At 41.1% G+C, this 22,677-nt stretch overlaps 1 protein-coding gene across 2 annotated transcripts in view; it reads left to right on the top strand.

Annotated features, from left to right (window-relative positions):
- Positions 1-22,258, top strand: part of FBLN5 (fibulin 5) — a 49,027-nt gene extending 26,769 nt beyond the window's left edge. For both annotated transcript variants that reach the window (XM_058806777.1, XM_058806776.1), the window contains exons 5-11: positions 5,532-5,654; positions 8,411-8,527; positions 9,466-9,585; positions 12,666-12,788; positions 13,336-13,462; positions 16,203-16,398; positions 18,221-22,258. In XM_058806777.1, coding sequence (XP_058662760.1) covers positions 5,532-5,654; positions 8,411-8,527; positions 9,466-9,585; positions 12,666-12,788; positions 13,336-13,462; positions 16,203-16,398; positions 18,221-18,382 — 968 coding nt within the window. In that variant the 3' untranslated portion in view covers positions 18,383-22,258. The remainder of the gene's footprint in view (positions 1-5,531; positions 5,655-8,410; positions 8,528-9,465; positions 9,586-12,665; positions 12,789-13,335; positions 13,463-16,202; positions 16,399-18,220) is intronic.
- The last annotated feature ends 419 nt before the right edge of the window (positions 22,259-22,677 follow it).

Genomic DNA, 22,677 nt, shown 5'->3' with positions numbered 1-22,677 from the left:
GAGTCAGTGCCATAAAAAGACCTCCTGATAAGAATTAGCCTCCCTGGTGAGATGTAGTATTGTGCTGCAGTTTCACATCTAGCTTTCCTTTCTATATCAATATGTTGCTCCATTTTTTGTGCATGCATGGCTTTTAAATTATTTATTTTATCTTTAATTTATGAGCAGCAAATTAAAAATTTCATTCATTGTTCTATGATGTGGCTAAATTCTAAAGAATCCACTAATATCTATTAATATTAGCTTTTACAGATAATAAAACACAAAGCCAGTAATTTGCATGCTAAACACCATGAGTTCACATATTTATTTTGACATTATAAATGATATCTATCCAGTCACCAGGCATCCTGCCATCCATTCAAAATACAATTTGTACCAATAAAAACAAAACATCAGCACATCACATCCTACAAAAGGCAGGCAGCCAGCCAGAAATTTAAAAAAAACTTTCTCCACCCTTGCAATCCCCAAATGAAATCCCATTGCCCCAGCCACCTCACCTCTTGTCAAAATGTCAAGTGAAGACAACATCACACCCCAGAGCTGCTAAACCAAAGCACCACAGCCATAATTTTTAATGCAAACACACTGACCTAAGAGAGAGGCATGTGGTTCATTTTGGAGTGTTCAGACTTTGGCTCTTTCAGCCCATGTATCCTTACAAAGGGATATGGAGATGCCCTGTACCTATTCTCTCCTTCTGTCAGTAACCCAAAGATCTCTAAATCTCATGGCTCAGAGCCACGAGGCTCTGTTCATTGTAGGTGGTATTTCTTAGGAGGCACAGAGCAGTGCTCTGCACAGGCCATGTGGCTGCTCTCAGTATTCATCTGGGAACTAGCAAAGTAAATCGTTCCCACTTCAAGTCAGATTTTAATTTGTCTGGAGTCCTGCCCAAACTTCTGCCTTTGGAATTAGCTGTGGGAGCAGTAATGTGAATACAGCAACTTGAAAGATGGATAAGAGAAGTGAATACAACAACTGGAAGGATGGGTGAGAGAATATCAATGACCACTAATTTAATAGCACACAGCAGGATGCCCAAGAGCTGAAACAACTAGAACCAGCTTTGGCCAAGCATTCCTTGGCAAGAGAAGTTTTGAACAGTGATCCATCTATCCTGCCTTGGTTCTCTAGTGTGCTGAACAACTGCTGTCTCAAAGGAGTCACCCAGAGCCACTAGTCATTTGGAAAAATCTGAATTTGTTCAAAATTATTAGGTATGACAACCTTTAACATTCTCACTTTTTTCATATGCAATTTCACAGCAACATTCACAGTCCTGTCTGTCAGGGTAGGAAGAGGTATGAAAGTCAGATTACTCTTTTAATTTGCCGTAGGTTACATCAATAATTCTCTTCCTGCTTCAGTAACTACTGGAATCTTTGAGGTTCCATGCAACATTAGGGTGGAACAGCAACATTCCATAGAATTTAGCTGAAAGAAACTTTGCTGCTTCCAAGGTCCTCTAGTAGAAAACATGATGGTTAATCTTTTATTTTATATTTCACTAGCCAATGTATAGTCTGCACAAAATTTCTGAAAAAGTGGTATCTTGAAATGTTCATAATAATAGAGGCAAGTTGTACATGAGAGACTACAAGACAGAAAGGTCTGTCACCTGCTCCTGTTTCTGTTTTGTAAAATGCCCTATCCTGAAGAGTTTTAGGTGCTAAACAGTGAGGGAGACTGGACTATAGCAGAGATAATGGATTTTCATGGATTTTGTAATCCCTGCTTTCCAAAAAGGAAGCAGGGTGATGGAAGACGAAAAGCAATGAAGAGTTCCCAAAAGATAAATTCTCAGCCCATGAGCTACAGTGTGGCCAGTGTATCTGTGCTGGCTCCTTGTCCTGCACAGTAACCACCAGGTACCTTATCTTCTCTGAGGACAGATCTAATTTGTATTTTCTTCCCAGTCCACCTCACAGCAACTTTTCTCTGTTGCCACATACTGAGTCATCTAGCCAAAATCACATGAGGTATCCCTTAACAGTAGCTATTATTAAAGACTAGACGTTGTTTGGATGCAGGTAAGATTTTCTAAGGATCTTGGTGATGAAATATACTAAAAGCAGGTTTGGTATAATGAAAACCATCCTTGGATTATCAGTGATAGGTGACAGCATCTGATGCTTTCATGGCACTGAGATCATCAAATATCACACTTTGTTAACATCTTGAATGGAGGGCAGTGGGGTTTCTAGGGTTTCTTGCTAGCATGCTGCCCTTTAATAACTCTTGTGCTTTCCATCTGATTAGACTTTACCTTGGGGCTCAGGGGACAACTCACTGCAGTATTTCTGTCCATGGTGAAGACTGTGACATAAGTTGTGCTGTGTCAGACATACTCTTCCAAACTTCAGGAAAATGCACCTCAGGGATTTCTTAGCCACTTGTGCTATCCTTACATTGAGTAGGCCTTACAGTTTTTTATTCTCTGAATTTGTCTTATCTGCTTTGAACCTACAAAACTATTGAAAATCTATAATCATGTGCAATTAGATTGCTCAGGTATTGTGTATGACCCATCACAGAGGCAGAGGTAGTACATATGGGGTCTGAAGTCCCAGAGCATGAAGACACCTAAGATTGATGCTTGAATGGGACAGAAATAAGCTGTGCAACCAGACAAAGAAATTATTCATGCCTTATTGATGGATTGTCATGTTCCACTTGCAACCTCTTGCAATTTTCATTCAAACAAAAATGCCCTGGAACTGTTTTGATGTAACTTCTATGTCTATCCATAGAAGATAGAACTTCTATGTCTCTATCCATAGAAGACAGAACTTTTATGTCTATCCACAGGCAATCTCTTGAAGTTCTATGACTAGTTTTCTCCCAAGTGGAAATAATCTGGGATTCTTTGGGTTTGTTGGTTTTTCTTTTTTGTTTTTCCTGCCAAATGTCTAGTTTTGACTTTACCAACCACATCTGCTCTTACTGTATGCTGTACTGTGCAAATGGGCATGACACCCTATGTCTCCCAGGTCTGATGTCCTTCAAGAAGATACCTAATGTCTGGCCAACTGTTGCACCAATAGTTTTTTCAGTGCACAAATATCTGCTCTCAGTGAGCCCATATAATGTGGATCAATCCAGGGAAGACAGCCTGGGATCATATTACCTGTTCCAGCTGTGAAGGGTGCTTGCCAAAAATACTTTATTTGATTGTATTGGCTGTGTCAGTAAGAGTTTAATGGCACTTCATGGTAAGGGGCAATCTTAGAGAATGCCAGACATGAAATACAGAACTGGGTGTGCTCCCTCAGGCCCAACCAAAAAGATTTGCTGCTACCAGTAAATCTGTTTACACCTTCTGGCTGCATAAAGCTTCTTTAGTGAAGTCACTGAGGTACTGTTCAGTGCAAAATGTGATGAGTCAAGGTATTCTGCATAGACAACTTCAGGATCATCAGGTATTCTGGCAGAAACTCCACAGGAGGCCTTCATTGTAAAAAATGTTGTATTCAAATGGAAATATGCTTCCAAATACTACCACAAAAGGTGAAGACTGGGAGTAAGCAAATAAATCTGCTTGTTATAAAGCAAGTGGAAGAGGATCAACATTTTACTTCTCTGGAGTGGAGCTCAAGCAGCTGCTACAAGGATGATTTGGGAACAAAACCAATCCCATAGCCACCTGTTGCTTAAGTGAAAGATGTTGTATCCCTGCAAGAAAAATGCCCCACAAAAGAGTGGAGGATCTGTTGTCTTCAAACTGCCTTGCTACCATATGTGGTGAGACCATGACCCTCATTTTGTTTCCACTTTGCTTCACCTATTAATATTACTGGAAGCAGGGAACATGGAAAATGAAAATCTCCTTTTTAAGCTTAGTGCAGACTAAGAAAAAGCAAAATTGGCCAGATCCCAAGGTACCACTCCTAAAACAATAAGCAAGCATGACAAATAGAAAGCTTTTTCATTTAGAAAACATTAATGTCATTGCTATTAAATTTATGGTTAGATAAAATCTCTGTTCAGATACTACCAATTATGTGTGATATGCTATGAAGGGAGGATCCAAATTTTTTAGCTCAATCGCAGAAGCAATAGCTGAACTCAACAACATATTTATGGACCTATATAGTCTAGACTTGTTATCTCACCCTTTCCCCACTTCCCCCACCATTTTGCCAATCTTCATCTGGCCAATAAGTACATGGGAACCAAATTCTGACAGAGTTAATTGCTTCTAATTGTGCCCCTCTTGTTATCTTACCAGTTTTGACTCACCATAAATTGCTCTGATACAGATGTTGGCAAGATAAGAACCCTAGACTCCCTCCATATGTACAATATGTTTGTATTTATTTATGTATCTGAGCATGTTAGATATGCTGCTGTGGTAGCCCGCATCAGTTATTTCATGACTGCTGGGGTTGTACAGCTGACTGGCTGTGCTTGCTGCCTTGGGGGCAGGCACAGACATGGAATTCCTGCCCTCTGCTCCCTGCTCCAGCCCGGGGCTTTGGTGAGACACTTTCAGTCATGACCTAACAAAGTCTGGGTTAATAAGAATCAGGGGAGGATCAAGGGAGTAGCATTGCTAGGATGACATAGTGCTTCAGCAAAGGCTAGTGCACAGTATGCTGGAATGAAAAATAGTTTAGGTATCAATAAATAAAACATAAAAATTTAGTTTGGCTGGGGAAATGACACAATTTATCTTTTGGTATTTCTATTTCTGACATCTAGAGGCAAACCTGATGCCTGAAACATCAGGAAAGATATTGAGCAAGGCGTGATTCAAAATGAATTTCTTACTCTGAAAGGCATTTTTAATCAGTTAGGTTCCAGGGTCCTGGCTTATATAAATGTAAGAATGTTATTCACCTCCCTTGCAAAAAAAAAAAAAAAAGGGAAAAAAAAAAAAGCCCACAACAAAAACACCCTAAGGGATTGCAATAAAAACCCAAATACATTAAACCCAGTGAAGATGGTGAGGTGGGGGGGTGGAAATTAAAAGAAAATAGTACTATTGTCAGGAAATTGATTCCAGGGAAGTATACATTTTTTTGGTCAGGTAAAGGTTGATTTTTGGTTGAACTTTGTGTCTGAAAAATTGCAGTGAGATGGTCTGCATTGGTGGGGGTAGGAAGTGGGTTTTTTTATGTCTCTGAGTTGTGTTTGTACATCTCTCAAACTCTCCTTCATCTCTTACTTTTCAATGGTGTTGCACAACCCTTTCAGCAGCCTCTCCCCAGGACTGAACACTGCTCTACAGCATGGAAATCCAAGCTCAGTGACAGCAAATGTGGAAGTTACAAAAAGTTTGAGATAATGAGAGACTTTCCTTGAGGAGAAAATACTGGGTCACCTGCAAAACTGAGATTTGATGTGCATTCTCAGTTCTCACTGCCCTCAGACATTTATTAGTGTGATTTTCCTTCAGGTTATGGTCATTCTCTCTACTCCTCCAAACTGCTTCCTTGCACAGAGGCAGTGTGCACACTGTACAATATGAACAATCTTTTGTTGTTGCTATTTCTAACATTTTCCTTCTGTATTCTGTGTTGCAGATGTGGATGAATGCGCTTCAGATTCTCACCAGTGTAACCCCACCCAGATCTGCATAAATACTGAAGGGGGCTACACTTGTTCCTGCACTGAAGGCTACTGGCTGTTAGAAGGCCAGTGTTTAGGTAAAATGCTCATTTGCTACAGTATCTGAGTATCTGTGTACCTGGGGCTCCCTGAATTAAAGTCACTAAGCACTTTTGCCAAGGACACAGTTAAACCTTCAGCTATGTGGAAACTCTTTTGTCTCTGAAAGTGCCAATGAGGTGTTTGGCAGAGAGACTCCCCCATGGAACAAAACTGTAGCTGGAAATGCCATATGACTAGCATCACAGTAGTGTCATAACTGGGCTTTTCATATTCCCAGTCTGAAGGATTCCCTTTCATGTAAGATCAATTGCAAGCATGTGTGCACAAAGATTTTTGCCCAAACAGACTTGAGCTTTTGTTATTGTGACAGGGTGGACCTGAAGGGATCCATATCTGATACCAAGAAATGGGAATGACAGTAACTCCCAAGTCAACCAATTCTTTTGTTTGGGGGTGAGAAAAAAATTACCTCTGAACTGGGTGCCATTTCATAATCTTCCATGCAGTTTTGTTTCAATTTTATTATTTTCCTTGTAGCAATACCCTGTTCATCCTTTTAGCTCAGTCCTGTTGAAAAAACATTGCTCAGCAAACAGCACAGGAAAACAAAGCTTCCATCCCTCCTCTCCTCCAGCCCTTTCCCCTCACCTGACATACACATGGGATGATGATGTAGACATTAATCTTAGGTACACAGGTAGGACCTAGGAGTCAGCATACAACTTTTTTTAAAGAAAAGTTACCCATTATTAGTTCTTTCCCTGCAGTTCAGGCTGTTTGGTGCCAGCTCTGCAGAGCTGGACCATCCTGTCACATCTCCATTGGAAGGAGAATGGGCTTTCCCTGCCCATTTGTCCCTGGAGCATCTCCAGTTATTTTCCAGCTTTCTCCTCCCAAGTACCAATTCCATGAATTCCTGGCTGCTTTCCTAACTGCTGCTGTGAAATTCACCTGGCAGGCACCAGGCTGATCCCTGTCCAAGCTGGGGTCTGTGCAGCCACAGCCTCCTCAGGGAGTCTCTGTCTTGCAGTTCCCCTGGCATAAGAAGTCTCCAAGGCCCCTGCTCCTTAATCTGTGATAAATGAACTTCTCAAAGCTTGTGCTGGGAATGTACAGACATATGTGGTAGGATGGGGATGAGGGAGGGAAGGAAGGCAGACTCTGCTCTGCATCACCTGTTCTGTTACCCATTTACTTCTCCCAGTTACAGGCCAAATGAAAGGGTTGGGTGCAGCATTCAGGATTTGAACACAGATCTAAAATATTCTTCTGCATGATGGTTATAGCAGAGAAGTGAAATGGCTGCATTGATGAATTGATTTGAGTACCTGCTCATGCTATCTAAAATAGGGAATAACATCCCAGTATTGCCCTATTTAAGTAACCATGGGATGGATTATTGCAAGGCAATGTGAAAAAGGAAAAGCAAATTGTGTCTAGAATTGCTATATTTTCCCCTAAATTTCAAAGAAGTCTCAGTTTTCCATTCTTTATACTGGCTTTGGAGAAGTGATCTTTGCTGCCATAAAGCAGTAAAGCAATACTTACTGTAATCAGAGGGCCAAGTTGGGGTTTAGAGACAAATTTTTTTTGGGCACTGTTATCAGTGCAGTGGAATTCAGTGAAATTACCAATTACTTTTGATAAATCACCATTACAAAAACCTACACTTCTATCTGTTGCAATTATCCTATAAAGTTTACACAAAGAAGCCAGTGCAGCATACCCACATGACCCACCCACAAGAAGCAGCCCTGTACAAGTCCTTATCCTCAAAATGTAGCACTCTTGAGATAACAGTCCTGAAAAGACAAAGCATGTACTTCATGAAATGCACTGTGCCAGTGAATGAGGTATTAATTTACGTAAAACCTTTGTTATTTTTGCAGGACTTGTTGCAGCCTGCTGCTGGTGTACTCATCACCACTGATCTGACCTTTAAGTTATCTTACTGACTGCATATAATCTACTGGGTTTTCTATTGCATAAATTTAGCTTCAAAGCTTTAACACAGCCATTTAAAAAAATCTCCAATAATCAAAAGCTGGTTGATACCAAAGGAAATGTTAAGGCTTTGAAAGGACAGCTATTCCAGGTGTTTCATTTTAGTTTTTAGTTCTGAGGCAAAAATCTTCTAGCACTTACCATCTTACATGTCTTAGAGCATTTTCTTGTGCTCATAGCACTCAGTTGCATGCACTGCCAATGCTGCAATTGAGCCCAAACTGCTATTTTGGCATTAAACTAACTCTTTATATAGTCTGTAATTTGTCAGTTAAAAATTCATATAAAAAGAGAATGTGACTATTTGGAAAAAAATCTTTCAAAAATATCCTCACTCAAAAAAGAAGCCTGTAGTAACAAACACCGCTGTTCCAGTGAGCAGCTTTGGTACATGTGGAGGCAAAGAAGGTTTCTATTTTAATTCTGCCAAAATTTCACTGCAATGTTGGCTGTGGTTGTGCTGGCAGCCAGGTATCATTTGAGGGAGTTGCTTAAAGGAAGAAACTGGGCTGCCTGATTTAAACTGAAGGTTACAGCAATGCCAATCAATTCATCAGACACACTGGTAGATGCCAGATGTGGGTAACACCACATTACCACATTCTACTGGGGACAGGTACATTTCAACTCTAACTCCATGTCTGAACGCCTGGAAGTTTGGCTGTGACACCATGACCAGTGTGCTGGGGAATTTCTGTGTTATCAGCACTGCTGGCTCAGTGTGCTGGCTGCTTTGTCTGCCATGAGGAGATGCAGAGCACTCCAGTTCCCCTCCTTTTCCCCGCAGACATAGACGAATGTCGCTATGGGTACTGCCAGCAGCTGTGTGCCAACGTGCCCGGCTCCTACTCCTGCACCTGCAACCCCGGCTTCACCCTCAACGACGATGGGAGATCCTGCCAAGGTAAGGGTAGGGTGAAACAGGCCTGAAATCTTTGGTGCCCCCTCAGCCACACCCTTAAGACTTGCTTGGTTTTCAGAACAAAAGTGACCTTCCCAGCATTGCTTTTAGAAATGGTCACAGGTTGGTCAGACAGATATTTCTGCAGTTTCACAGTACCTCAAAGGGGTGCAGGTGCAACACCACTGGTGTATCAGGAGAAATATGCACAGAGGCCCAAACCTCAATTCACTCAATTCAATGGAATTACCAAGTGTTCAGGCACTGAATTTATTATTAAAATGTGAGGTTGTGTTCCCCAACTGAGACAGAAAACCTTTATCAGATCAGTAAATCGGACTCTCCCACAATCCAGACTGGAGTCCTAAGCATTAGACCACCTTTTGCTGTGCTATGCTACCTCAAAGTCAACACAAGCCCTTCACAGTCTCCCTGGCAAAGCAGAGAGCATCTTCCCACATGCTGCAGGAGAAGGTCTGTGCTCATGATGACCAGAAGTTGTTCATGTCCTACAAGGAAAAAAATATTGCTTTTGCCTTAGCCCAAGGCTTCCATAGGGCTCCTCATCATTGCATTATCTTTCTCAGAAAAATCCTGCTGCTTTTTTCTCAGATCTGTTATGATAATATTGGTTCAATGGTTTTCAAATTGCAGGACAAGGACAGAAACATTTATAATAAAAATTTCATCCCCATCTTCCATGTTATGTTTTAATTGAAGTCATTCCCAAAATGCTTCACTTCCACACATGTTGTGTCCAACATGCTATTCCCAGGCATCAACAAATAAACATCCAAATAAACAACACTGACCTGGTTATATTTTTCAGAACAAATTGTTCTGACTGTACAGCTAATCTCTTTGAAATGCTCTGCAGGAAAAAAAATGAAAATGGAGTTTGGGGAGAAGTCACTGATGAATTTGGCATTGTTTTCCCATAGATGTGAATGAATGTACAAGTGAAAACCCTTGCACTCAGACCTGTGTCAACACCTATGGCTCTTTTCTCTGCCGCTGTGAACCTGGCTATGAACTGGAAGCTGACGGAGTTAACTGCAGTGGTAACTCTCTTATTTACTCTTTTGGTTTAATTCTATTACATTTACTTTTTCAAAGGCATTGTTTTTACAAACTTTCTTAAAAGTTTTTTGCCTTGGTCCACGGTAGCATCAGGATAGCTGCAACTCATATGTGACAGTGTTCACAGGAGTTCTTGGATGAGGGAAGAGATGAGGATCTGACTCCATGTTTCAGAAGGCTTGATTTATTATTTTATGATATATATTACATTAAAACTATACTAAAAGAACAGAAGAAAAGGTTTCATCAGAAGGCTTAGCTAAGAATAGAAAAGAATGATAAGAAAGGTTTGTGGCTCGGACAGAGAGCCCAAGCCAGCTGGGCTGTGATGGGCCATTAATTACAAACAACTTTCTGAGACCAATCACAGATCCACCTGTTGCATTCCACAGCAGCAGATAATCATTGTTTACATTTTGTTCCTGAGGCCTCTCAGATTCTCAGGAGGAAAAATCCTGAGGAAAGGATTTTTCCTGAAAGATGTCTGCGACACTCATATGAACTTCTTTCCAGCTAAAGCACTCAGCAAATGCCCAGGAAAACTCCGTGGAGGAGGGCCACAAATGGTTTTAAAGAAATAAGCTAAATATTCAAAAGCTCCAAGGTAACAGCAAAACATAAGAAAGCACTCTGCAATGCTGAACAGGAAGTTTTATTAGAGCAAATAGAGATAGCCTGAGGACATCCTTCCATGATTAAAGAAATAGTTTATAGAAAACACTTTTCCATTTTTCTGTTGAATGCATGTATTTCCCTTGCTCTTAAGGACTGCTCACTTCTGCCTGACACTTTCCCATTTCCCCTGTATGGCTCTGGCTTCACTTTAAAAACAATATATGATTTCTTAGTACAGTTATTGCTGACCTGTTCAGCACACAGCAGAATAAATTGTGCTTATGTCACTGTAATTTTTCCTTTCTGGATTTTGTTTTTATTGTATTATTTTATTTTAATTGAAGGCAAAACTTATTTCTTTGCTTATTGTACCATCAGCCTGATAAAATTAGAAAATTCAGCCAATATGTCTTGGAAAAATGCACTGGAAAATACTTGAGTTTTAATTTACAGTAAATAGATGTAATATTCTGTTTCTGAGAGAGAAGACATGAGATGCAGTGTACATGATTAGTCTTTCCCAAGATATTTTCCCTGCAAATCTCCTTGTTATAAGGGGAGGAACAAATATTAAATATCTAAAGGGTCTTAAGAATTAAACACCTAAGTGTCCTGCATTCTGATGGATTTTCTTCTTCTCAGTTAAGGGGTCTGAACCAGATAAGTTCATTGCAATGCCCAATAAGGTGGTGCTTGAGCCTCATCCATGAGAGCTGAGCCAGCAAAAGGGCCTTTCCACCATCCAGCAGAAAATCTTTTCCTGACAATCTTGTGCAAGAGATGTTTGACAAAGCAGGTCAAGGTTCTCTGGATGAGCTTCTTCCACTCCACAGCAATCGCTGGACATCTGAGGCTTGCAAAGGGAATGCCTGGTCAGGGGGACACTCTTGAGAGACACCCAGGATTCAGGTTTATTTCAGTAGGAGTGGAGTTAGTCCATGGCCTAGCAGCCAACTTACCATAAAGCTGGAAGGCATTCTTGCCCCAATTCAAGGAGAGAGGCAGAGATTTCAACCTGGCTTTCCCAACAGAGGTCTTCCAAGTGCATGAGATGTGCTCTGAAATGACAACCACCCTGTTGTCTGCACACAGGCAGCCAGGAGAATGCCAGGAGTGTTTAGGAACATTGTGGGGCCAAGAGCAGGAATGCAGGGCCCTTGGGGCTTCAAGTCCCTCAGGACCTGATAGGAGCCAAGCGCCAGTTACACAAATCCAGTATGCTGGAGGTCTGGGCTAGGATGCCAGAGGATGCCTGATATAAAGTGCCTAATATTTCAGCCGCTTTATGGAGTCAGCCCTCAGTCCATGGAGCTTCAGGAAGGTGTTTGTTTCTGTGAACTCACTGGGGAAACTCACACAGTAACAGGACTCTGTATGTGTAGAGTTCCTTTCATCTCCCTTTTGAGAATCTGATTTCAGCCCTAAAGCCACTTGGATATATTTGGACTTCAAATACTTTCCAATCCATTTGCACAAAACACCAGAAGTGAATAAATGGACTGAGCCCAATTTAGAAGAAAGGGAAATTCAGTCTGAAGAGTAAAAGTGATTTGCCTGGGAGAGTCAACATGTCAGAGCTGGGAATAAGAACTTGGGAGTTCCTGGCTGGGGCCCTGGCCTTTGTTCCTTTCTTCCCCTGAACAGGGAAATAAGGAAATGATTAGTGGCAGCCTCCCTCGGCCTCGTGCCTTTGCATGTGTTTTCCCCTCAGTCAGCCATGGCTCCATGTGCAGCTCTGAAGTTCATCTTTCTCACTTGAGCACAGCCCTGCAGAACACAATGACTGGTCAATTCATGAGAGCAAGGGGCAAAGAACTCAGTTTCTGCTTTCAGTCAGTGTTTGACAGACTGCCCAGCCTCCCATGTATCTGGGAGAAGGCTGGGCCTTGCAGTGTGTCTGACCCAGGCTGGGATGTGCTTTAGGAGTCTTGCTGGAATGACTTGGAAGTAACTGACTAGAGGCTAAAAACTATGAAACAGACAGGGCTGGCTGCAGGAGTTCTGCTGGAACCCATGTGGCTGGAACCCTGGGAACGTGAAGCTTGTTCTCCAAAAGAAGGGGAAAAAAAAAAGAAAACAAAACTGCTGCCAAGTCTTTCCTTTTAAATTACAGTTGCAGCTTTGTTGTCAGAGTATCTATCTCTGACGTAAAACAGGAATGAAAACATGGCCAAGTGGTGACAGGTATTAGAAAAGAAAAATAAATAATTAAAAGCCATACATTGTGTTCAGCAGCAGCTTTGGTTTCCTTAGGAAAAAAGTGTTTAATGAAGAACTTGTTGTATAGCATTTTGTCAGGCTGCTGCAGAGCTCTAGGGAGCTGGAGAGTGCCAGCCTCCAGCTGAGGTAATGGGCAGGTAGTCTGGGTGGCCACCTGCCTGCAGGACTGCTCTTTTGACAGTAAAGCCAAGGACACTAAACTTTGGTTTTTGTGTTCCCACTGCAGACATGGATGAGTGCAGCTTCTCAGAGTTCCTCTGCCAGCACGAATGTGTGAATGGGCCTGGTTCTTACTACTGTACCTGTCCTTCAGGATATAACTTGCTTGATGACAGTAGAAGCTGCCAAGGTAACATTTCTGCACTGATTAAACCTCTGGGGACCAGAAAGTAGATCCTGTGTCTAGAAAGAGGTTTTCAAGAACTTGGTCTTGGCATTGCACAGTGAAATGCTCGTGGGGGCCAATTATGCCATTCTGGTAAGGATGTCAGCACGTGAATTTTCCTTCTGAGGTGAACAGGTGTGTTGTTTTAAGTAAGACTTTACTGACTAGGAAACAACTACACAGGAAAGACCTCAAATGCTCTCCCCTCTGCTGTACCTTTCACATTCTCTGAGGTCGGAGAGTTTGAGAAGCCAATTCCCTTTTTTGTTTGGGTTTGGGGTTTTTGGGGTTTTTTTTGCAGCATTCAGCATGTGGGAGCACTCTAATTAGCAGAAGTGAATGGAGTAAAAACTGATCTTAAAAGAGGGGACAATTATAAAAAGGCCACCTCTCATAGTGCAAGAGTTTTATGAATTTTGGTGTAATTCTTTAAGAGAGAAACCAGTTTGTAGGAGTGGTATCTGGTACATATTTCCCTGTTTCAGCCATTCTCTCATTTCTTGTGTTTTAGATATCAATGAATGTGAAATCAGAAACTTCACCTGCACTTCACAGCAAACATGTTTCAATATCCCAGGAGAATATAAATGTTTAGATCCAGTACGATGTGAGGAGCCTTATCTCCAGATTAATGAGAAGTGAGTAACATACCCACAGCCACAAAAGCAAATTCTGTCTGTGAAAGTTGTATCTAAGGTAAACCAAAGAAGCTGTAATTTTACACTACAGCCATGAACTCTGTCTGTAAGTCAGATGTATGTGAAGTTAGACTGGAAAAGCAGCTATCAGTTAGTTAGAAAACAGCAAGGCTTGTGATGTAATAAGAAACATTTACTTACATTACTGACTTCATATATGCTCAAATGCAGCCTGTTTATTAGTAGGAATATTTCCTGCAAATGGTGACTAGTTTATGCCTGCAAAGTAGTTTAAAATATTAGATGATATTTGGAGTTTCTTATTGCTTAAAGGTTAAAAGTTCTGAATAGTTTACAAACTAATCAAGCTCACTGACCTTGCCCAGAAATTGGGTATGTCTGGATGAGGTTGTTAGTACTGTCTCAACTGGGAAACATTTGAGCAAGCAAACAATAAACCTTAAATTTCTTAAAATAGACTGTTTCTTTCACATCTGTGTGTATTTGCTGGGGCTCAAAATATTTCAATTCCAGACAGATATCAATATACTGCAGTCCACATTATTTCATCCACAATGTTTGCACTAAACCCAATAATCTGGAATTGCTTGGTAGCCTAATACATTTTATAGAAAGTCAATAGATTAGCAATTAGCTTCTTTCCTTTAGAATTTATAACTGTATTTGCATTGTTTTCTGAACAATGGCAGCTGAAGAGTAGACACATAGTATTTGTCCAGTTCTGGGTTCTCCTCCCTTGGCAATAGAGTCTTAAACTGGAATTTGAAATAACAGAATCCTCTGTATCTAAATTCCCCAGAGCTCAGCTACAGAGTCCTTGCAGAGCAGCTTGCATCAGAACACAATCTCTGAGCCTTGTGTTTGGTGGCTTTGGCTCATCTCTAAATGGGCCTGCTCTTAATTAGTGACATATGTCCAGAAGTGGTCAGTGTAAAATTGCCAAGTGAATTCCTGGTATCTGTGTTTTCTCTGGAAGGAATTGGGTGATCATAATGCCAGGAGCCTCTTGATGGGGGACATGCCAGATGCGCTGTCTGAAATTGATGTCAGCAGTAGAGGTTATAGAAAAAATAGAAAAAATAATTAAAACACCCTTGCCCAGTAAATTCTCCCAACATTACTTTTATAAAGAGATATCCTGCTTTACAACTTCCTTAGAGATCTCTGAAGAAATCAGCAGCATATGACTAGGGCACAGGAACTGACGCAGTCTGTTTGCATTTCCAAAGGCTTCTGAAAAGACCCTCACATAGTTATCATGGAAATTAAGCAGTCATAAGTAACAGAGAAAAGTCCCTGGAACAGAAGAATAAGAAGCTGAAAGATAAAAATTAAATAGAGGATAGTGTTAAATTGTCAACTTTCATGAATTTCTGCAGAGGTCTGAGCTGGACCTGCTTGGTCCATCATAAACAACCTGGGGAAAAGAATAAACCATGAGATGGGCAAAGTCTGCAACAATATATGAAGACAGCAGATAAAAGTGGGTAGAAAAATACTACAGAATAAGCCTCGATGACTGTGCAATGAAAATGGCAGATGAAATTCAGTGTAGATGAGTTTAAAGTAAAAAGAAAATCCCAAATTCACAAATTAAATACGGACCACTGATCTGATCATAATCCATGCAAACTGAGATTTGAGGGTTCTTGTTCCATGATCTGCAGTACTCACTAGAGGTCAGAAAAGCAATCTGAGTTCCAAATGTTAATAGGTAGAGAATATCCTTGGAGCACATGCTCTATTGTGTACTACATCTTTAAGACTGTGCAGTTCCTTCCCCTCCTGTCAAAAGAAATACAACTGGATAAAGGTTCATAAGAAGCAATGAGGATGATCAAAAGTATAGAATAGCTTTCTTGTGAGTAACAGCCAAAGTAGAGCAGTTCAGCCATGAACAGGATCAGATGGGAAGCCCTGAGATGGGTGAGAAGGATGAGCAGGGATTGACTGGCTGCTCTCCTTTCAGGTGAGCAGCTGGGAGCACCAGCTAAAGTCAGAAAGAAGCCATGCAAAGAGAGATGAAAGGGGCTGTGGGGCTTCTGGCCACAGGGGCTGTGCATGCCAAACATTCATGTGGGAAGCTGGAAAAGCTGATGGATAAGAAATGCATCGATAGCTGATGAATAGAAAGAAGAAATTTTTGTTTCAGGGGTTCCCTGAGTCACAAACAATTGGAGACTGTTGGTGGAAATGTTGTGTGCTTGTCATATCCTCTTCTTCCTTAAGGCTCTGCATTTGATGTTAGAGCTTTGGCTTGATCCAGGATGTCAACTGTATGTTTTCATGTAGTGCACAAAATATAATGAAACAAAAATCACTACTGTTTATGTAGTACTACCAGTGAAATTATCTAATAATATTCTGGGGACAGTTCAGTATAAATTACTAACAGAATAAACATGTACAGAGTATTCTACACCTGCAGGGCTGCTTCAAAGGAAGTTCACATTTTTGAGTGATCTAAGGAGAATGGCAAATTATTTTTGCCAAGAAGACAAGAAAAAGGAGGCAGGACGTAAGCCAGAACAGCAACACAGAAAATGCTAAAAGTGAGAAAATGCATTACAAGTTTCATTGATTCTTTTAGCTGGTCAACAACATTATTTGTTTGTTTATTTATTTATGCACATTTATTTATATAAATAATCAAATATTACAGCAATTTGTAACCCCTGCTGATAATTCTATCTCTGACAATCCTGTCTCTGACCACCAGCCGCTGCATGTGTCCAGCTGAAAACCCTGGGTGCCGAGATCAGCCCTTCACCATCCTGTACAGAGTGATGGACATGGTGTCTGGGAGGTCTGTGCCTTCGGATATTTTTCAGATGCAAGCAACAACTCGCTACCCTGGAGCCTATTACATCTTCCAAATCAAATCAGGGAACGAGGGCAGGGAATTCTACATGCGGGTAAGTCCAGTGCTCCCTGGGGGAAACATGGAGCATCTTGTTGGCTGAATGTCCCCATGGCACAACTGAGCTTCTTGTGACTGCCACTTAAACCTTCAGTATGAGGCACTTTTTTACACACAGATGTGCACAGCAGTGTGCTGATGTGCAGGAACTGCTGGATCTCTCTGGAGAGTAAGCTACCCAAAGCAAATATGCCTGTCCTATGAGACAGCAGGTTTAGGAAAGCCCAGAGCTGTACCCATGCCTAAGAATAGCTCAGGTTTCCCAAGCTCAAGAGAAACTATTGTGCCAAACTGTTTTTTATTTGATGGACAATCAAAACTGTCACCAAAAGACTCAATGTTTCTTTTCTGTTTCATTAAACCTTTTCATTGGAAATTGAAAAACGTGAAAACCAAAAAATTAAGCAAAAATCCCTTTATGCCAACAATTTACTTTCTGGGTTCTTTGCTTTCATTTGTTATGATTTTTTTCCACTGAGAACATACATATTTTGTAGACACTGTTACAGAAAATGTAATTACCTGAGGTTTTTTAATTTGTTTTTCTCAGAAGATCTCTGTGTTCCCCAGTCATCTTTGCCACACCACCAACATGTAGAGATTACAGGGGTGTCTGCAGAGAATGGGGCACATCCACAAGGGACAGTGACTCTTAGGAGGTTGATTTTCAGCTCCAGGCAAAACCTGGCTCTGACAATCACATTAAGTCCTGTTCTGTGGCTACTGAAGGTTCCCATCCCTCATGGACAGGGGTAGTGGGATAGATTCCAGGACATATTTCTCACAAGAAACTCAGATTCCCACTGTAAGAAAATGGGAATGTTTCAAAATCCTGAATTGACAAGCGGTCCCATTATAATGATTTACATCTCACTAGAGCTTTTCTGTTGCAAAGCCATTACCAATCCCCTCATCTGGGCCAATCTAGCAGGTGCTGAGGCCTCAGCACCCACTCCCATTGCCCAAGCCTGCTGCTCCAGTGATTCATCATGCAGCCATTCCCTGGGCACTGGGAGGGCATGGGAAAGACACTGTGCCCTTGCTGAGGCATCAGGACCTGGCCTGGCACAGACCAGGCAACACGCCCAGCACCTCCTCATGGCTGTGTCAGCCTTCTCTGATCAAAGGTAACAAACACCCAGTCTTGAGGTAGAAATGGACAGGTAAAGCAGGACCCACTGTGCCTATGTAAGTTCCTGATGGAAAACAAACTGCAGCTGGTTTTAACATTAGCAGATCTGATTTTTAAATGCACATAGTCCACTGTTCTGGTCAGATATCACCAAGGTCTGCTTCCATTTAATAAAGAACTTGTTCTGAAGTGCCATTGCATATTCAAAGTGTAAGGTTTGTACAATTAACACACACAATGTACCACAAACCCAGACCCCATTCACATGGGAACACCTGTTTTCCAGGTTCTTTTAAAAAAGCCCTTCTGGGTCTCTGCTTCTTCACAGTAACTTTACATCAAACGAAAGAGTACTTCAAACAAACAAACAAACAAAAATGTATAATTACTTGTTTATATCCTAAATCCATGTTTTCACCTTTTTTCTCTTTTGGGCAATAGCAAGTGTCTATGTTCAATAGCTCCTTTATGCGCAGGGCTCCCAAAGGCTTTACAAACTGTAGAAGGTGACAGTTCACACTGAAAAGAAGCCAAATGCTGCAATGAAACTCTGTCCCTCCAGTTGCAGTGGTTTCAAACAATGAAACAGAAAACACCTATTTTAGCTGCTTGAAGACTAGTGGGACAGTGGTTTTGAAGAACTAGTTTTGGCAATCTCACCTGCTTTCTCTTGTTTCATGCACAGCAAACAGGACCCATCAGTGCCACCCTGGTGATGACCCGGCCCGTGAAGGGGCCGCGCACGATCGAGCTGGACTTGGAAATGATCACTGTAAACACCGTCATCAACTTCAGAGGCAGCTCTGTCATCCGGCTGAGGATATTTGTGTCACAGTACTCCTTCTAAACCTCCAGTCTGTGCCCTGGAAACACTAAGCCAAAAGAGACAGTTCCTCCTCTGCACAACTCTCTCCTGAAAAGCCAGTACTATAGAAGCTCCAGACCAAATCACCATTTCCACAGAGCTGTGACCTATGTGTGTCTAGAGGCCTCTTCATGCTCAGTCCAGAGCAGGATGCAAACAACTGAAGATCCCATATGATTGTCTGTGTGGTCATGTATTTTAAGGACTCTTCTTCTCACTGTAAACACTTCTAGGGCATGAGTCTATGTGAAAGACTGTGAACCTTTGTAGCTCCAAGGCTGCTTAGCAGAAAGCACCAAAAAAACTGAGGGAAAAGCTGGCTTTTGCAATCTTGCCTTTTTAAAAATTTTTTTCATTATAAATGAAAAGCAGAAAAACAAGCAGAAACAGAAACAAAAAACCCACCTATTGAAACAAGGGACCTCAGGAGTCCCAGTTTGCATTCCCAATTATCTCTGGAATTATCAGTCAGGCACTTTGTTTCAATTCACCCTGCATTTGTCTTAGTTTCACCTGGTTTTTTTCATTCGATTTTATAGTTAAAATTAATTGTAAATTCATTCCAAAAAACATGTTGTACTATGTAATCTTTTGCTTTCTGACAAAGTGTCACATGTTTGGGTTCCTTTCTGTATTAAATCTTTCTATATAACAGAGTTCATAGAAATCTATCACTGGGTGGTGTGCTTTACAATATTTAGGATTTTATGCTTATTTACACTCAAGATTTTTGACACAGGCCTCCACTGCCAGAACAGTATCCAGCATAAGTAGAGACTTTAGAGCAGATAAGGATCAGAATTTTATTTTTCCCTGTTTTCCTGAGTGTGATAGATGCAAACAGTGTGTAATGGCTACAAGGTAGTAATACTAACTCTGTAGGTATGGCTGCAATTAATCTCCTGTTCAAAGACCACTCAGGTCAGACCTGTCCGTATTCCTTCAGAAAATATTTTTTTTTCCACTTGCAATCTCTCTCCTACACTTCTAACATGGGGGGAAAAAAGCTGAAAAGGACTAGGAGCCGTCTTATTCATGCAGACCAGAGTATACCAGTACCCCAATCTCAGACAGTGGGCTCCCACAGTTTTCATGGGCATTGTCTTCTCAGGTATAACTGCTGTAGCCAAAAAAAAAAAAAAGTTTCTTCTAAAGTCTAATCTGAATCTCCATTGTAATCTTCTTCTAAAGTCTAATCTGAATCTCCGCTGTAATCTGTTGTTTTTTTAGCCTACTTCCAGTAGAAATTGAGAACAGTTTATCTTCCCCTTTGCAGCAGCCTAACGTGTCTGAAGACTGTTGTCATGTCTCCCCTCACACTGTTCTTCTCTAGTCTAAACAAACCCAATTCTTTTGGTCTTTCCTCATACATCACATTTTCTGGGCCTTTGATCATTCTTGTTGCTCTCATCTGGATTCTCTCCAGTTGGTTCACATCTTTTTTGAAGCACAGTGCCCAAAACTGTGAAAAGAATTCCAGCTGAGGCCTCTCAGTGCTAAGCTAAATCTATACATATGTTTAATAGTTTGAAAAAAATTAAAAATTGTATAGTTGGAAGGTATAATGTGTGTTGAAGCCACTGGCACTTTGGTCTTTTATTTTAATAGGCATGATGGTTTACATGCCTTGTTCTTAAATCTGTTTGAAATAAGCTCTTTTACTTTGCTTTTCCTTACTGGCTTTTTGGCTCTCTAGCATTGCTAGGACAGGAAGGATAGCCTTTGCTTGTCTTTTGAGAACTGGAAGTGCTCAGTGCTACTTGGGAGAGGTTTACAAAGACGATAATGTGAGCAACTCAAAGCAGAGTAGCAATGTGAGGTCTTCATTAAAGTGGAGTATTTAATGGGAGAATACAGACTTGGAAAGTTATTACAACATGGATTGCATGATACAATCAGAAAACTGACTCTTGTTCCTAGTAAGATTTCTGAATTAGTAGAAACTCTGCTCTTTTTCCTTGTACTCAGCTTGAAGGAAGCCCTGATGCTCTCAGCAATGAAACACTGAGTTTAGCAGCTTCCGTTTCTTAATGGTTTAAACATTTTCTCTCTGCTGCTACAACATCCCAGGATGCTGTGGCTCAGAGCTCTGTCCTTTATTGTAAAAACAAAAAGGCTGGAGACTGACTCCAGGGTTTAGTGAGCCAAGCTGAAGGCAGAAAGCCAATGAGTTTTATGAGCAGCCAACTTGGAGGAGATAAATGCAGAAGAAATGGGCAGAGAAATATCAGAAACAAGAATTTGTTTCCTGAGTGTATCATGGCTCATCAAGTACCACAGTCTTGGAGGGAAAAATAGAGATGACTGGGAAGGAAGAATGATAATTTATAACCATGGGACTGAAAGTGCTCCTGCTCCAGACGATGGAAATAAAACATGGGAAGCATGCAGGCTCTGGTGGATCAGACAGCAGCCGTGGGGCAGGCAGGGTCTTGCACTGAAAATGTCCAACTCTTAAAATGCTGACAGCTTTCCCAGTGTTTAAAATCCCCTCTTCCCCCTTTTTGTGTCCTTATGTTATGGCTCCTTCATGCCCAGTTGAGGAGTCCTCTTTTCCTGCCACCACATCACCTCCCTGTGTGGAAGCAAACCCTGCTAGACATCAGACAGTTTGTCACTTCTGGCCTGCTCTCCCATGGCCCCCACATACCAACCTGATTTAACCCTAATTTAGAAACATCAAAACCCAGAGGAATTCCATAACAAAACACTTTGTTAAAAGAGTAAAGCTTGAGTGCTTGGTTTTAGCAGGGTCCAGCAAATACCCATAAAACAATATTACACTTTCTATATAAACATTCTGCGCCTTAAAAAAAAGTGAAAAGTCTGGAAACAAAGGAATTCAGCCACTTCTCAACCGCCATAACATCTTTCATCACTCACTATCACTCCAGCCAACTTAAACTTTGCCAAAATATATGCCAATCCCAAAATAATAATTTACTATTTACATCTAAACTCTCTATTTCCTAGTCAGGGGTCTGTTTTCAATAGACCACTGCAGACTCAAATATTACAGCAATTCTCACCAAATAAAAAAGCAGACTACGCATGTCAGGCTTTTACAGCATGAAAGCTAAAAAAGTAAACATGCAACTGTTTCATATATTTATGTTCCTCTTTGAGGCCAGGACTCCTCAAAAGCAGACAGAATTCCAGGTCTGTTCAGAAAATGATTCTTTACTCTAATCCACTGCTGATGATTTTCTACCATGAAGAGTTTTGCCGTATGGTTAATGGCCATTGTTGTGAGCAGCACCAAGGGAGAGCACAGACCCTGCTCTGGGTGTGTGGGGCTTCTTCTGGCTCTGCTTGCTCAGGCTGGCAGGGAAGGTTCAGCTCTTTGCCTCTCCTGCCAGTCAGCTGCCATGTCTGTTTGAACACAGGTTCTCAGCGGAAAAACTGCCCTCCACTGTGTGTACCGCGCCTATTAGCAATGCAATAACTGGAATAAAGGTAAAAGACAGCAGATATGGCAGTAATCTTTGATACAGATCACAGTAATTGGGAAGGAGAAGCTGTTTTGATAAATGAAAAAATTGGTTCATGCTAGTTGGGTTAGGTGCCAGAAGGAGTAGAATGAATCCTATAATCTGCTTAGTTGACTTTGAGATATTTTTAAGGAATTGACCTTTTTGACACAGACAACAAAATGTTACTTCACCCAAGAGTTTCCTGGATCTCACAGAATCGCTTTTCAACTGATGATTTTCACTGACTACAATAACTTTGTTTAAAAAACTCAACTTCTTTTGAGAACCTGGTCACCCACCACCACTGTGTCGTATCCGGGGCCATTCATACAAGCTCTCTCCTCTTCAGTTGGAGTCCTGTATTCATATTTACTTTTTTTTTTTTTTTTTTTTTTTACTTAGCCTTCAGAAGAGCCAACTTTTGCTGTCTCATAAACATGGTATCAGCATCAGCAGAACTTGTATAATAATTTTTCTCTGTCTAGAGCTGGCAGAACAATACAATCAGTACAATTTGTGGTCATGCAAGTTCTCCAGTTTGGCTTATTCACAGAATATGCTACTGAATATCTTCCACAGCATGTAGCTGTATTAGAGCATAAGGGAAATATCATAAAGATGTTTAAAAGAAAAAGGAATAAAAGTATGCCCTAATGTTATTCAATCCTGACAAGCACTATTGTCAAAATAAATCTCTATCCTCTATGGACAAACCCCTCAGGTGGTGTCAATCTGCATGACTGATGCTTTTCAATGAAGCGTCCTTGGAATCTTCCCTATGTTTGTGTAAAGCACTGTACATGT

This window comes from Ammospiza caudacuta, chromosome 6, assembly GCF_027887145.1.
Source record: "Ammospiza caudacuta isolate bAmmCau1 chromosome 6, bAmmCau1.pri, whole genome shotgun sequence".
Classification (NCBI taxonomy): Eukaryota; Metazoa; Chordata; class Aves; order Passeriformes; family Passerellidae; genus Ammospiza; species Ammospiza caudacuta.
The sequence above is the reverse complement of the archived record's forward strand: the minus strand, read 5'-3'. Positions and strand labels throughout refer to the sequence as shown.